Source organism: Neomonachus schauinslandi, chromosome 1, assembly GCF_002201575.2.
Source record: "Neomonachus schauinslandi chromosome 1, ASM220157v2, whole genome shotgun sequence".
NCBI classification, from domain to species: Eukaryota; Metazoa; Chordata; class Mammalia; order Carnivora; family Phocidae; genus Neomonachus; species Neomonachus schauinslandi.
In genome coordinates, this window is record NC_058403.1 from 103139603 (window position 1) to 103154493 (window position 14891).

Here is a 14891-nt window from a genome sequence, read left to right on the forward strand (position 1 = left end):
CACCAGGCAGTTAATCATACTTAATGTCTGTACCCTTAAATAATTAAAAAGTAAATGGCACATATTCACCTGTTAATATTAGTAGATATACAGACTGTTTTCATGGAATCATATGTGTAAATTATGGGCATATACATCTACATTTAATTATATTTCATACAGGAGCAACTAAAAAAGATGATGAGGCTCTTTGTTAACTGACAATCATACCAATTATCTGGCTTTGTGTAAACTCTATCTCCAGGAAAGCTACTAATTTCCAGTCAAGAACCAGATAGAACAATTGGTGATTTCTAATTCAGCCGTGCTTGTATAAAGTATCATAATATATGTATATAAAATCATCACATGTACACTTAAAATATCTCACAATTTTGTCAATTACACTGCAATAAAGCTTTAAAAAAAGGTACAAAAGTGATTACAACTAATTTGTCTAGTTTAAGATTTACTGAAGTGGTAAACACCCTAAAGGGCAAAAGAGGCAGGTGTTTTAATGTGAATCATGCCTAAGAAAATCTTATTTTCTTTGTGACTTAATTTCCCTTTTTGCTATTAATACAATCTTCAGATTATGACAAAATTTCCAGATCACAGATTTCAACTGCATTTTTAACAGAGAGCTGGCATAAAGAAAATGAAGGATTTTCTCTCCCTTTCACAACTGAGAAACTAAAACACAAGTTACTAACGGTTGCCATTAGTTTAAGTAATAAAAAGAATTAGCAACCTGGTCAAGAAATGAGCAACCTTTTCCAACACCTGATGGCAGATGCAAACAGAAAAACAACACGAAGTCCAAAATTCATACAGAATCAATAAAACCGTGATTTACAGAATGCTTAAAAGATATGACTTATCTAATTTTTACTGTCCATTTTGACCCTCTCTTTGATAAAAATGTTTCTGAAATGTTTTATAAATAATTCTTTTCATAATATAATTCCCTTGTGTAAAGATACTTATGGACATTATTAATAATGAATATGGAAGAGATGACAAAGAGAATACATTTTCTGGGTTCAGGACACAAGTTTTAAGTTCCTTTGTTGAATAACCCTGATGTCAAACTGCTGTGTTATTTGCTTTTCTCTTTTAAAAGCAATGAATCACATATACTTGCAATTGTTTAGGTTTCTGGTTCATCAGGGTTTTAATACACCGGTTATTCTGTGTGGAAAAGGTTGACAATTCCAGTTTAGCAAGGGGTCTGCGCTATAAACAAAGTTTACTGAGTTCCTTCAAAATATGTTGCCATCCTCAAAATGCCTAAAAGCCTACAATGTCATACATTACAAAAATTACTTACAAACTTATGGATTTCCTGGCATCTGAATAAGTCACTAAAAATAGCATGACTGTAATGTTTCTATAAAATATTTCTTAGTATTCCAAGCACATCTATCTTATTAAAAACACAACAGCCAAAATATGGAAAGAGCCCAGATTCGACGAATAAAGATGTGGCACGTGCGCGCGTGCACACACACACACAGGAATACTACTCAGTCATCAAAAAGAATGAAATCTTGCCATTTGCAACGACGTGGATGGAACTAGAGGGTATTATGCTAAGTGAAATAAGTCAGAGAAAGACAAATACATGATTTCACTCATGTGGAATTTAAGAAACAAAACAGATGGACACAGGAGAAGGGGGTGGAAATAAAATGAGGAATAAGAGAGGGAGATAAACCATAAGAGACTTAACTACAGGAAACAAACTGAGGGTTGCTGGAGGGGAGGTCAGTTGGGGGTATAGGGTAACTGGGTGATGGGCATTGAGGAGGGCACTTGAAGTGAGCACTGGGTATTACATGCAACTGATGAATCACTAAACTCTACCTCTGAAACTAAAAATACGCTATATGCTAATTAATTGATTAAAAAAAAAGTGGCAAAAAAACAGAACTTACAGATTATCTATAAATTTAAGCATATGAAAAATACTAGATAATTTAGGACACAAGGTAGTTTTTAAGAAAGAGAACACAGTAATCTACCCTCACTTCAATTCTATAAATATTTGCCCAAAACCTGCCATGTTCCCTGGTGGGCTGTCTAGTACTCTGGGGGGACAAGACTAAAACACTGCATTGCATTCTGAGTCTCTGATGGTCTATCAGGGAAAACAGACACAGTGTTGCAGCAAGTGCCAGGACTCAGAATACCTTGTTTAAGAGCACCTTCTCCTGCGCGGATGAAAGAGATTTCATTGGAATCCACCATGTGGTGCGCCCCATCTTGCAGGACAAACCGGAGCCCAGAGAGCTTGTGACCAGAAAGAGGGCCTTTCTCACAGGCATCCAAAAACCCCTGTTAATGAATAAACACAACTTATGGAGTCAGTGGATTTCACTTGCACATGAATTAAGAAGAATACTCACACATTTATACTGTTCAGAAGTTAAGCATTTTTATGAATACTACATTTCACCCCTCAAAAATAAGTTTTAAAAAGTCGGACAGCTTAACTACTTAAATTTTATTACTGTGGCATCCCACAGATGAAAAATCCCTTGGAAAAGCATATCACTTAAAGATGTGAGCTGGTTTGAAAGTGATGCTGAGAATGCTAACACTTAACATCTTCAGGAATTACTTACCTCTTCTAACCCATTATACAGATGGCATGCTCTTAATTTTATAAGGAGGAAACAGAGGAAAGGCAAGTAAGAGTATCTCCATCGAACTTGGCATTGATTCAACAGCTATGTCTTGAGCTCCCACTATACACCCATCACTGCTTTGCCTCGTGGCAGACCACAACATGATAGCTTTGGTGTTACACACGTCAGTAAGAACTGGAATTCAGAAGTAATTTCACTTTTCCTAATGCAGTTCTTTTTTAAAAAAACAGCTTCATTGATGTATGACTGACACACAATAAACTAAACATATTTTAAAAGTACAATTCTTTTCCAGTCCCTTCAACATTTGTAGAGCTCCCACAATTCAAGTTAGTTTTTCTTGGCAAACAATCAGATTGCTGACATATAGTACAATATATTTCTGACACTGCAAAACTATAAACTCTGTATGTTGAAAAATACACAAGTTAGCCTTCACTTACATTTATCTTGGAGAATAGAAGATAACTTAAAAGTATGAGTGACAAAATACTGTCCTGAAATAAAGTATAATGAATGAAATACACTAATCACAAAAAATGCTACCACCACTAAAACCAAAATAATCTATTAGTAAAGATTTCTAAGTTAAAAGGGTAAATGAAAACCTGAAAATTTCAATGTATGAGAACAGACAGTTGCTGAAGGTTTACAACAGTCTTAAAGCCAGTGACCTAGAAAGCAAACAAAACACTAACCTCTTACATGTGCAAAGCACTTCGCAATTTACAAAGAAATGTTACAGAGTATCATCTGATACTAAAATTGGTGAGGGGTTCAAGTTTAGTCTTCTATTTACTCATGGTTTACAAATGAAGAAACTGGCTCTGAACAACATGATTTACCAAAGAGCACATTAACCAGTAGCAGGGATGTTGGGAGTCTTGATGAATGATCATGCTACTACAACAGTAAACTTGAAACTTTCATAAATTCCTAACAACTGCTACAAATTTTAATTGTTGATTGCAACTTACAAAGTAGGTTCAATTTATCAAAAGAAATAAAATAACTATGATTAAGAAACAGAATGAGGGGTACCCTGAGTGACTCAGTTGGTTAAGCATCCAATTCTTGATTTCAGCTCAGGTCACGATCTCAGGGTTGTGAGATCCAGCCCTCCATCAGACTCTGCACTGGGCACAGAGCCTGCCTAAGATTCTCTCTCTCCCTCTGCCCCCTAGAAGAGCGCTTTATATATGAAAAGTGCTTAATAAATATTTGCTAAGTGCATGTCTTTAAAAAGCTGGCTACAATTTTGAGATGGTTGGACTATGAGAAAGCAAATAAGTCCTCTTAGAGAAAGAACTACTGCTTTGTTTTGGAAAAAAGAAACAAACAAACAAAAAGAAACAATGAATTCCCCCTCGTTGTCATAGTATATATTTACAGCTCTTCAACCTAATGCACGGAAGATTCTAAATCAGATGGAAAGTTTAACAACCAGATAAAGAAGCAAGACTGTAACTAAAATGAACCATGTAAGACAATGTGATAGAAATAGGATTTGAGGGGCGCCTAGCTGACTCAGTCAGAAGAGAATGAGACTCTCGATCTTGGGGTCGTGAGTTCGAGTCCCACGCTGGGTCTAGAGATTACTTAGATAAATAAAACTTAAAAAAAAAAAGAAAGATGATTTGATACTTAATAAACTGGTTGAAAAAAATGTAATAAAGTTATTTTTGTTGTTACCTTTTCTACTGCAGGCACAAACTGCTTTGGAATATTAGCCCCGAATGTTTCATCTAAAAACTCCAACTTAGTGTAGTTCTCTGGGTCCAGAGGCTCCAGTACACCGATCACTTTTCCAAACTGGCCTGCACCACCTGACTGTTTTTTATGTGTAAATTCAAACCTGAAAGTGATTTAGGAGGGGGAAAAACAATATAGCATTATGTTAATTCGCAAAATGAAATAATTCCTACTGATTTAAATGAAAAACCACATTTCACCATTATTACTTGCTCCTTTGAATACCTTGCCATAAAATTTTATTGTAAAATTTATTTAAAAAGTAATTCTTTCTTTCATGTTTTTACTTGGAGGTGAGAGTGAGGTACAACACCAAAGTAATCCACGGTTTTCTTTAATTCTGCCAATTCTTCACTTCACAAGTAGAAAAGTAAAAGTGTTAAAAGTCAGTCTAAGGTTCGTGCTCTAGTAACCTACATTCCAAAGAGCTCACCCTCTTCTTTTGGAATGCCTCCCTTCCCTGGGACACAGTGTTGCTGTTCTCTTCTTAAATCTCTACAACTAAAGACAGTTACTTGAAAACAGGAGCTCTGCAGTAATTTATTCAGATCTGAGTTTACTACTTGGACTTTATGGAGTGATGCAAGATGGTGGATTAATACCTGAAAACAGTAATGGCAAAATGATGACTAACATCAGTCAGTCATTTAAATAGACACATATACAGACAGGTCAGTGTTTACTTTGAACCACGAATGGCAACATAAATAGAATAAGCACTTTATATAGATATTAAACATTTGTAAACATACACTATTTCCCTGAAGAAAACATTTCATGAGTATCTACTACCTGTAAAGCATTTCTTCCTTTAAACCGAAACCTTCCTCAAGACCTCAAGAGGAAAGAGGCCAGCCACTTTCAAAATTATCTCAGGTAACTGCAGGTAAATGGACATTAACGAGCCTGTTCCTACCTACAGATCTGTGCTAGTTTGGAATTAGTAAATATTCATTTTGGTAGGAGATGCCAGCTTGGAATATGCGGATTTCATAAAAAGCCTAAGTGTGAATGTGCCTGATGAGCTGCCTTTAAATAATCTTCCAGCTGCCAAGAGATTCAGGACGGGCTGAGGAAAACAACCGCTGAAAGGAGAACTTTCTCTCGGAACTAAGAGAACAAAAGTAAAAGGGAAACAACTGGCAAAGTGCCACAGAACGACTGCAGGGGCTCCACAACCGTGTCTGGTGACCAAGTCGTGGGTACGCGCAAGGTCTCCAAGACATTTACAGTTTTGTTTTCAATTTGACAAGAATATAACATTGATACAAATACACGCTCCATCTGTGCTATCTCTAGGGTAGTCACTAACCAGGGATGTTTACATTTAAGTTAAAATTTTGAAAAAATTTAAAATTCAGTTCCTCAGTTGCACTGGTCACATTTTAAGTGGTCAACAGTCAAATGGGGGAAGCGGCTACAGGACAGGGCAGCACAGAGAACATTTCCAGCACTGCCCGGCAGGACCAGTTCACAGACCAGTAAGTTTCAGGGGCCACGTCTGAGTCATAATCAAGTGGATGCTGAATAATGAAACACGTAGGTGCCAGGCTTGTGCTAAGCAGTTTGTATGGATCGTTTTGTTTGTTCTTCACCACAAACTATGATGTGTGTACTATTTCTTTTCTTTTCTTTTTTTTTTTTTAAAGATTTTATTTATTTATTTGAGAGAGAGAGAATGAGAGAGAGAGCATGAGAGGGGGGAGGGTCAGAGGGAGAAGCAGACTCCCTGCCGAGCAGGGAGCCCGATGAGGGACTCGATCCCGGGACTCCAGGATCATGACCTGAGCCGAAGGCAGTCGCTTAACCAACTGAGCCACCCAGGCGTCCCATATTTCTATCACCATTTTACAGATGAGAGAGTAACTGGCCAAACATGATGCAGGTAAGTGGCGGAGCCAGGATTTGCACCAAAACCAATGCTCTTCATCAAACATTTTTCTAGAAGGCTAATAAGAACATAAGCTGACGTAACCTGAAAAGGATGATTTCACTGGGAAAGCTGTTAGAGGGCGGTACATGAAGACAGATTTTACAGTCGCTTAGACAAAAGGTAGAAGAACTAAGACATGGCTTGGTAGGCAGCGAACAGGAGTGCTGGAGGTAAAAGGACCATGCCCCGGTCATCAGACCACTAGCATGTTGGAAAGGCAATTTCATTTTGAAAAAATATCACCTCTCACGATAAAACTAATGTTAATTAAAATGGTGTTGGGTTGTTGTTGGTTTTTTTTTTTAGATTTTTAAAATTTATTTAAGAGAGAGAGTGCGAGAGAGCACAGATGGTGGGGAGGAGCAGGGGGAGAAGGAGGAGCAGACTCCTGCCCAGCGGGGAGCCCCATGTGGGGCTTGCTCCCAGGACCCCAAGATCATGACCTGAGCCCTAGGCAGACACTTAACTGACTGAGCCACCCCGGCAGCCCATAACTCTATTGGTTTTATCTCTATTTTGTAGATTTATTTTGATTTTGTAGTTGTACCAAAGTTGCAAGCCACAGACCTTTTTAGTTTTATGTTCATGCAAGTTATATAAAATTATAATAATTTACCTGATCCCAGAGACCCGTAATAATTTTGTTACTTTAAAGGTAACCCATACATTATTCAAATTTGAGGATAACAGACTTTAGACTAACCATTCATAAAGCTTTAGTAGATAAGATTTCAAGGATTCAAGTATAGGAATAAGATTCTCTTAATGCAGTTTACTTAACATCTAGATAGGCAGTTAAATGTTTTAATGTAATAATTATACTTTGAAAAGAATATAAATTAATATGCGTGCTTTTAGTAAATGCCTAATATGTCACAACCTATTAACTAGATTTGACCTACAGCGATGGTATTCATAAAGCTTCAGTGACTTTATCTAGGAAGCTCACATATTGTATTTCTAACAACTCTAACTGGAAATAACCAGGAGATGTTAACTAGCTATTTGTGAAACTTAAAATTTCATTATCAGCAAAAAGCTCTTTCAGCATCATCAGAATGTACTCAGCCACTCTTTCCTGGACACTATCAAAGAAACACGTGATTCGAACAATTCACACACACACACACACACACACACACACACAATGACAACCTAAGAGGTTGGCTGATACATGAATGACTCACCCTCTCACGCCCCAAAAGAAAAACCTACTCTTTTTTTTTTTTTTTTAAGAAAAGACTTAAGGGGAGAAACTAACCCCTTCATCCTCTTACTTGACAGTTGGTTGGCTAATATAACTAGAAAAGACAGAAATGCCTTATTCCTTACATTTTTAAAAAATATACTTACTCCAAATAAAGACTTTATTAGTAAATTAAGAAGGGTATTTGGGGAAGAGAACACATTATAAATACATTTTATTTTTTAAATCACAACACATATGCCCACCCAAAGAACTTTCAAAAATCCATTTTGAGAAAAAAAAAAAGCTAAGAAGCTCTATTTTTCCAAGCCAAAGAGCTAAAGGGAAGGTTTGGCCATACAGATAAAAAGGAACCTTAGCTTCCTGATCTAGAGCAAATCCAATGCCTAAATTATAGTCCCTTCAAAGGTAAAACGAGAAGACAATTAAGAAACCTGCAGAATGGAAATGCACTGCCTACTAAAAGTTTGTGCTTGCTTTAAGCAGCTTTAAAAACTCTTGTCTTTGTTAGAAGTTACTTCATGTAGTGCTTGAAGTTCAGTTCTTAAATATGTTTTAACTCTTAAAAGTAAAAATTTCAAAGTGATTCAGAAGGTTAGAAGCTTGGTTTTTACAGCAAAACCTCATTTTCCTAAGATTAGTAAAGCGAGAGGGGATGAGGTGTATTTATTTCTCCTGGTCCAAATTACATAATCCTCCAAATTAATGCTATCCTTTGAAGTTTCTCATACCCTGATTTGGGCAGCATTGGTCCAATCCCACAGAAAGGGGCATTAACCAAGCGCGTTTCTGCACCTCACAATGGGAAGGAGAAAGAAGTAACCTACCGACCGACTCACTATCTAGAGCTCCTTTGCACTTTGCCCTGTGCCTGACACTGCGCGGTGTATAAGGAAGGTGTGCTGCAGACTGCAGGTGAAGCAACCAGATTTCTTCCACGGAGAGCAAACTGCAGGCCCCAGAGGCACTCCGTAAAGGAAAAAGCCAGAAAGCCCCTCCCTGCACTTCAGTAAAGGTTAATGAAAGGATGGATGAAGTCCCAGCCAACCTAACCCACCGACTCCCTCCCTACACCTCCACCCCCGCCTGCCGGAAAGGCCAGGGCTCACCCCTCGCAGGAACCAGACGGTAAAGTGGGCGGCAGCAGGGCGGGGCCACAGGAGCAGCCGCGGGAGCCAGCGCCCCTGCGGCAGCTTCCTGATTCGGAAGGAGGGAAGGAGAAAGAGAGGAGGGTGGGAGCCGGCGATCCCGCCTACACCCAGCCCGACCTAGGCGTGCCGACTCTTCCGACTCTTCCGTCTCAGCCACCCAGGAGGAGGCTGAACCGGCGGCGCACTGGTACCTTCTAGTCCCTTTCAACGTGAGCAGCCGTAAGCTCCCACCAAGAATGGAAATCCCCCCGACCCACTTCCCAGCCTCCAGGGCAGCCTCGGTGGCGGAGAACTGCATCAACTACCAGCAGGGGACCCCCCACAAGGTGTTTCTGGTGCAGACTATCAAACAAGCCAGCATGGAGGTGAGTCCGGCAGAGGGCAGTGGGCGGGAGCCGGCATCTACTTGCTTGCCCTCCACTCCCGAGGGTCTCAGCCTCGTTCTCAGCGCGACTTCCCTTCCACTCCACCCTTGCCTGTTTTGGGACTCGCTGCTGACGTCAGGTCTAGGGAAGCTAACATTTCTGGGGATAGCTGACACTCCGGGACAGCCAGGGCTGTTTGTTTTTTCTTGGAAAGGCAGAGACATAGACACAGTTTTTAATGGGCACTATTACAAAGAAATGGGAAAATGTTCTAAATGTGGGGGGGGCATTTTACCCTTTTCTGAGTGAAACCTGTAGAACCATTCAAAAGAATCTCAACACTGCTACTACGTTTCTCATCTACTACTCCAGTAGTAGATGAGAAACAAACCTCCCGTCTGAACCAACAAAACCTCCCGTCTTCCAAACAATACTTCTTTGCCTAAATTTTAGGAACAATCTTTATCAGACCCTTTGACCAAAATGAAGGGGGAAGCAAACAGACAAACTGACAACCAAAGTCAGAGAACAAAAGCATTGTGGGCTGAAGCTCTGCCTTAACTACCCAAACACCACGGCCACTGACTCCTGTAAAAGATATGCTCCCTCTGGCAAAGGGTTAAATTAAATGCTTAAGGCTACAGCTGTCACTAACCAGGCTTGTTTCCGTTTTACTAAAATCTAAGATTTGAGATTGTGGCTTAGTTATCTGACATAAATTTAAATAACAGTCTGTAAGAGCTGACAGGGAGTAGATGTTACTTCAAAACTGCACCAGATAATTAGGTATACACTTAATTATATCTTGATTAAAAGTGAAATACCTAAACAATTGTCTTAGTTATAAAATTTGTTAAAGTATCATTTTGCAGGTCTGCTAATGGACAAGTAAAAACAGTACTTAACATCTCTAACCACTTCGCAGTAATCTGCCCCCAAATGGAATTCACCTTCATTGAACAGGGTTTGGAAGGTACAAAGGGCTTTTTGAAAATGTTTTCAAAGGTATATCCTGTTTTTCGTCTTAGAATCAAAAGGTGTTTCACAATTTCTTTTGTAGAGAATTCAGGATCACAGATCCAGAAGCTGAAGTCCTCTAATGACTGAAAGTGAATTATAACCCATTTTATATATGCTTTTATCCCACTCTTCTGTTCTCATCCAAAATAAATCTCATAAAGGACCTCTTGAATTAGATGTTACATACATGGTGACATGCCTTTTTCAAGGTCTAAGGCTTTAATCATTTATCCTCACCAGTCAGCCCTCTGCCCCAACCAAATGAGCGTGTATTTTTCTAACACAAAGAACCGAGTTATTCTTGCAATAACTCACCACATTTTCTTAATAGGATATTCCGGGAAGAGGACACAAGTATTGCCTTAAATTTTCTGTGGAAGAAATTATCCAAAAAGTAAGTGAAATGTCTTTTATTATGAAATAAAATCTGACTCTATAAATATTTTAGATCACCTTTGCTGATCAAGTCATAGGATTAACTTGTATTTTTTTTTTAAAGTTGTGAAATCCCTGCCTTGAAAAAAAAATAATGAACATACAAGGGTCAGATTATATGCTTTTAAAAATATATTGAGATACATGAAGTAATTCTATTGAACTATTTAGAAGAGACTACACATTTCAGTTCAAATAAATTCCCTTAAAAATGTTATATATTCTTAGGGCAGTCTGAACTTATGCCTAATATGACAAATGAAGTAAAATTTACTCTCCAGTCATCATTACTTTCTTAGGCCTGCCTTTCTCATTCTGTTTTTGATTTCTTTCATTTAAAGAAAGCCAGTGCTTTTAGATATTTATGAGCAATAAAATGACCAAATGATACCAACATGTTCGCAGGAATCTTTCAGTAATGGGGCAGGGAAATTTTTAAATATTATATACTTGCCAGATTATTAGTGAGACAAACTTTGAAAAAAAAGGAACTGCAGTCTGTACCATAACCATCTTAAAATTTAAAAAAAAGCTTGCCTTTTGTTGAGCATAATTCAGAAGACACACAAGGCTAACAAGAGATTTATTAAAAGATTATCTGAGCTAGTAGACAGCCATCTTTCAAAGAAGAACCAATGCTACTATTTTCTAATTTTACATCTAGATACAGATTAATTTATCCGGGCTTGAGAATATTTCTGTTATTTCAGAAGCAGACGGTAGAGTAATAGACTTAAAAAGTAACCAAAGTCCAGAGGTAGTACATAAAGTCAGACTGAAATCTGGCCTTACAAATGGGACACCCCATTAACACTGAAATAATAAAGTTTTGAGATGAAATATAAGATTATAATACTTTATAAGTTATAAAATAAGTTACCTATTTTAGATACCTTCAAGAAAACTGTAGGCCACACCCAATTAGATACCTCTGTAATAGACACTCTGAAGTCAAGTTTGAAACACCATTAGGGGGCCAACACTTTAAATGTTATATCTCAAGAATGATAATTAGGAATGGATGGCCATTTACATGTAAAGGTATTTTGGAAAATGTTTCAAACAGCAAGTTACACTGAACTGCACAGCTGAAGTACTTTACCCTCTAATGGGACAAGATACTACACCAGAAGTCAACTTCACATTTGAAGGAGAAATTGGAAAGAACCCAGATAAAGAAGATAACACATTTTATCAAAGACTCAAGTCCATGAAGGAACCACTTGAAGCACAAAATATTCCAGGTATATAAATATGGCATGGAAAACATTTTTTCAACTTTAAGATCAATATTAATTATCTGTGCTCAAAACTATTAGATGTTAACAATATGTTGGAAATACAATGGTTTTTGCAAAAATATTCATTACTAGTCTAATTCAACAAAAAAGGGCCTTACTTAAATTATATTCTGTACACATTTGAAGGAAACAAAAACAGGACTTAGAATTTAGATTTCTCAAAGGTTAACACTGTATGTATAAAATAATTCCATTCACCATATAAATGTTTCCCTCACCAGACAGTTTTGGAAATGTATCTCCAGAAATGAAGCCAATTCGACACTTAGCCTGGGTTGCCTGTGGTTATATAATATGGCAGAATTCTACCGAAAACACATGGTATAAAATGGTAAAAATTCAAACTGTCAAGCAAGTGGTAAGTGATTTCTATAAAATACACTATTAACGGTTTTATTTTACTGAAAGTATGATAATTCGTAATTGGATAAATAGTGCCCCTTTAGTCATTTTATACTTAAAATAGTGAACCTGGTATTTTGAAGGAGAGGTCAGTTCCCAAGGCTAAAAAAGTTGAAGCTGCAGTTTCAAGAGAGTAAAGTATTGAGTTATAAACAATTTGGCATTCCGTTTTTGTGCTCAGCTTAATACAGATTATATCCTTTGGTGATCTAAATTTTGTATTCAAGTTTCTACAGCTATGCGAATGAAACTACCTGTGCTTTTTTTCCTCTATTGAAATGGTGGTGCCAGAGCTACTCAGAGACGGGGCTGGCATTTTTTTGCCCCAAGGATCAGCTAGAACAAAAATCTTAGCATCTTTTAATCTTTGTGAAGCTTGCTGTATATCATTTTCTTTTATAACCCATTTGGTCATAATCTACAACCTCGTATCTCATTGCTAGCCTATTCTTTTAAGTCTGATATGACTGTTTAGAACCGCCTCTTTCTAGTCTTTAAAGACATAAAGTCAACTTCACATTTTAGCTTTATTAAGAGGTTAGAAAGAAAAAAAAAAAGTCAACCGTTGATATCTAATGGATATGTAGAAAAACAGTGCAAAGAAACCACAACAAACAGTTTTAGTTCTATCAGAGGAAAGGACTTTCCAAATGACTTGTTTCAGCTTGCTGGAAACAAACTGCAAGCTGGAGCACCTTTACTCCACAGGCTTTTTTGCAACCACTTATTAGACACCTACAGGCACTGGAGGGCAGGACACCCAATCACAATAGTTAGAATATGATGCCAATACCTAACATAAATACCATAACAACATTTTAAGAAACAGAGCCCTTTTTTTGTTTTTAAAATTTTTAAGTAGGCTCTGCACCCAGCGTGGAACCCAACACAGGGCTTGAACTCACAACCCTGAGATCAAGACCTGAGCTGAGATCAAGAATCAGATGCTTAACAGTCTGAGCCACCCAGGTATCCCAACAGAGGATTTTTTTAAATGCATTTCTGTAGACATCAACTTTGGTTACAAATTCCTATTGGGGTACTGAGGCTCAAATAATTGAGTAACAGGGCCAGATTACAGAGGTTATACAATCATAATCACGGTTTTCAAGGCATGACTTTGTAGCAAAATATGCTCAAGACAGTGCTAGAAGTTTTATGACAGAAAACTCCTATAACCCTTCATCAAAGTTTTAAAGCATTATTAAAATTTCAGCGGAAAGGTTTACTGCTGTTAACCAAAAGGGCCACAGCAGCTCATGCTGCCCCTCGGAGGCCAGGGCTTGTTGCAACACATTGATTATAAACCTTAAAAAACCTTGTACAGCAAATCTCTGGTGAATGTAGTTTTAAACTATGTGGATGCAGTATTTCTGTGGAGCTGGTGGTATAAATACTTTATATGCCCAAAACAATAAGCAGCACAGATGAAAGCTTTAATTGCAAAACCATATAACTACACTCATTGTTTTCCTACTTTCAGTTTTTAAAAAGAGAATTTCTATTATAAAATTGGTTCCTTTAATGTAAACACTCATTTCAGTAGTTTATCCCTTAAAATGATGCTTTTCTGAATAATGGAAACATTCAGGAATCTTAAATGACAAACTTTAGATCATAATGCTCTGAAGCAGCTATCACAACTCAGAACCTAAAAAGGGTACACAACTTTTAGAGTAACAGGTGAAAAAAATCACGATTTTAAAATGTAGTTTGAAAGAAAACTTTTTTTATAAGAACATAGTTTTTCTTTTTTGGGGAGGTAGGAAGGGCAGAGGGAGGGAGAGGGAGAGGGAATCTCAAGCAGGCTCCATCTCATGACCCTGAGATCATGACCTGAGCCAAAACCAAGAGTTGGACACTTAACTGACTAAACCACCCAGGCGCCCCAAGAACACAGTTTTTCTGATCAGGCTAAATAAATTATAACATTCAATTTTTGTTTTTACTTATTAATTGGAAGTATTATCATCTAGTAATGAAAGCTGAATTTTAAAATGAACATATCATTTTTGCCAAAGATACTAAGTTTCAAACACCAGGTTTTTATTTTTTATGATAGCAAAGAAATGATGACTTCATTGAGTTAGACTACACCATTCTACTTCATGACATTGCATCTCAGGTAAAGTATCATTTACCTTTATTTGATGACACTTTGAAAACTGAGACGTATTTTATAGCCATATGTATGCCTTATTAATTTTGACTCTAAATCAGAATTCATATAAATTAATACAGACACCAGGTTGAAGTGTATTATACTGATAGACATTTAACTTCTTTTTTGCTGTTCTTTGTAAGACTGTTTTGTCACTAACAAAATCTAAACCCAACATTGTTTTCTTAAATGTTTTCTGAATTTTATCACAGCATTAGTTAGTTTCCTTTACTTGCAGGAGATGATTCCTTGGCGAATGCAAGTTCTCTGGCATCCACAATATGGTACTAAAGTCAAATATAATAGCCGTCTGCCAAAGGAGGCACAGCTGACGAGTCAACATGCTTATCAATGATGTGTGTATGCCAATCTTCATCAATACCTAGTTTATGGGGCCGAGCAAATCCCAAAATGTCACTTTGTATAAATGTCTTCATTACAGTATAGAACGATACAGATTCCCTAATACACACTATCATGATGTAAAAGTGGTGTGTATACCCCATAATAAAAAGCTTCAATTCCGGCCTCACC

At 37.4% G+C, this 14891-nt stretch overlaps 2 protein-coding genes across 4 annotated transcripts in view; one reads left to right on the plus strand and one right to left on the minus strand.

The window, feature by feature from the left end:
• GFM1 (G elongation factor mitochondrial 1) overlaps nt 1-14891 on the minus strand; it is a 43459-nt gene that overhangs the window by 5366 nt on the left and 23202 nt on the right. For all 3 annotated transcript variants that reach the window (XM_044915048.1, XM_044915047.1, XM_021702672.1), the window contains 2 exons: nt 4323-4485; nt 2172-2316 (listed from right to left, as the gene is read on the minus strand). In XM_044915048.1, the coding sequence (XP_044770983.1) occupies nt 2172-2316; nt 4323-4485 (308 nt within the window). The remainder of the gene's footprint in view (nt 1-2171; nt 2317-4322; nt 4486-14891) is intronic.
• On the plus strand, nt 8686-14885 carry LXN (latexin). Its single transcript, XM_021702673.1, has 6 exons — nt 8686-9038; nt 10390-10452; nt 11560-11737; nt 12016-12152; nt 14259-14321; nt 14596-14885. Exons 1-6 carry the CDS (start codon nt 8910-8912, stop codon nt 14710-14712), a joined length of 687 nt encoding a protein of 228 aa, XP_021558348.1. The 5' UTR covers nt 8686-8909; the 3' UTR covers nt 14713-14885.

Bases quoted from the DNA above. Each gene is read 5' to 3' on its own strand.
- LXN (XM_021702673.1), top strand. From the start codon at position 8,910: ATGGAAATCCCCCCGACCCACTTCCCAGCCTCCAGGGCAGCCTCGGTG. The intron at 10,453-11,559 runs GTAAGTGAAATG...TGTTTCAAACAG, and splicing joins TGGAAGAAATTATCCAAAAA to CAAGTTACACTGAACTGCAC. The intron at 11,738-12,015 runs GTATATAAATAT...TTCCCTCACCAG, and splicing joins TGAAGCACAAAATATTCCAG to ACAGTTTTGGAAATGTATCT.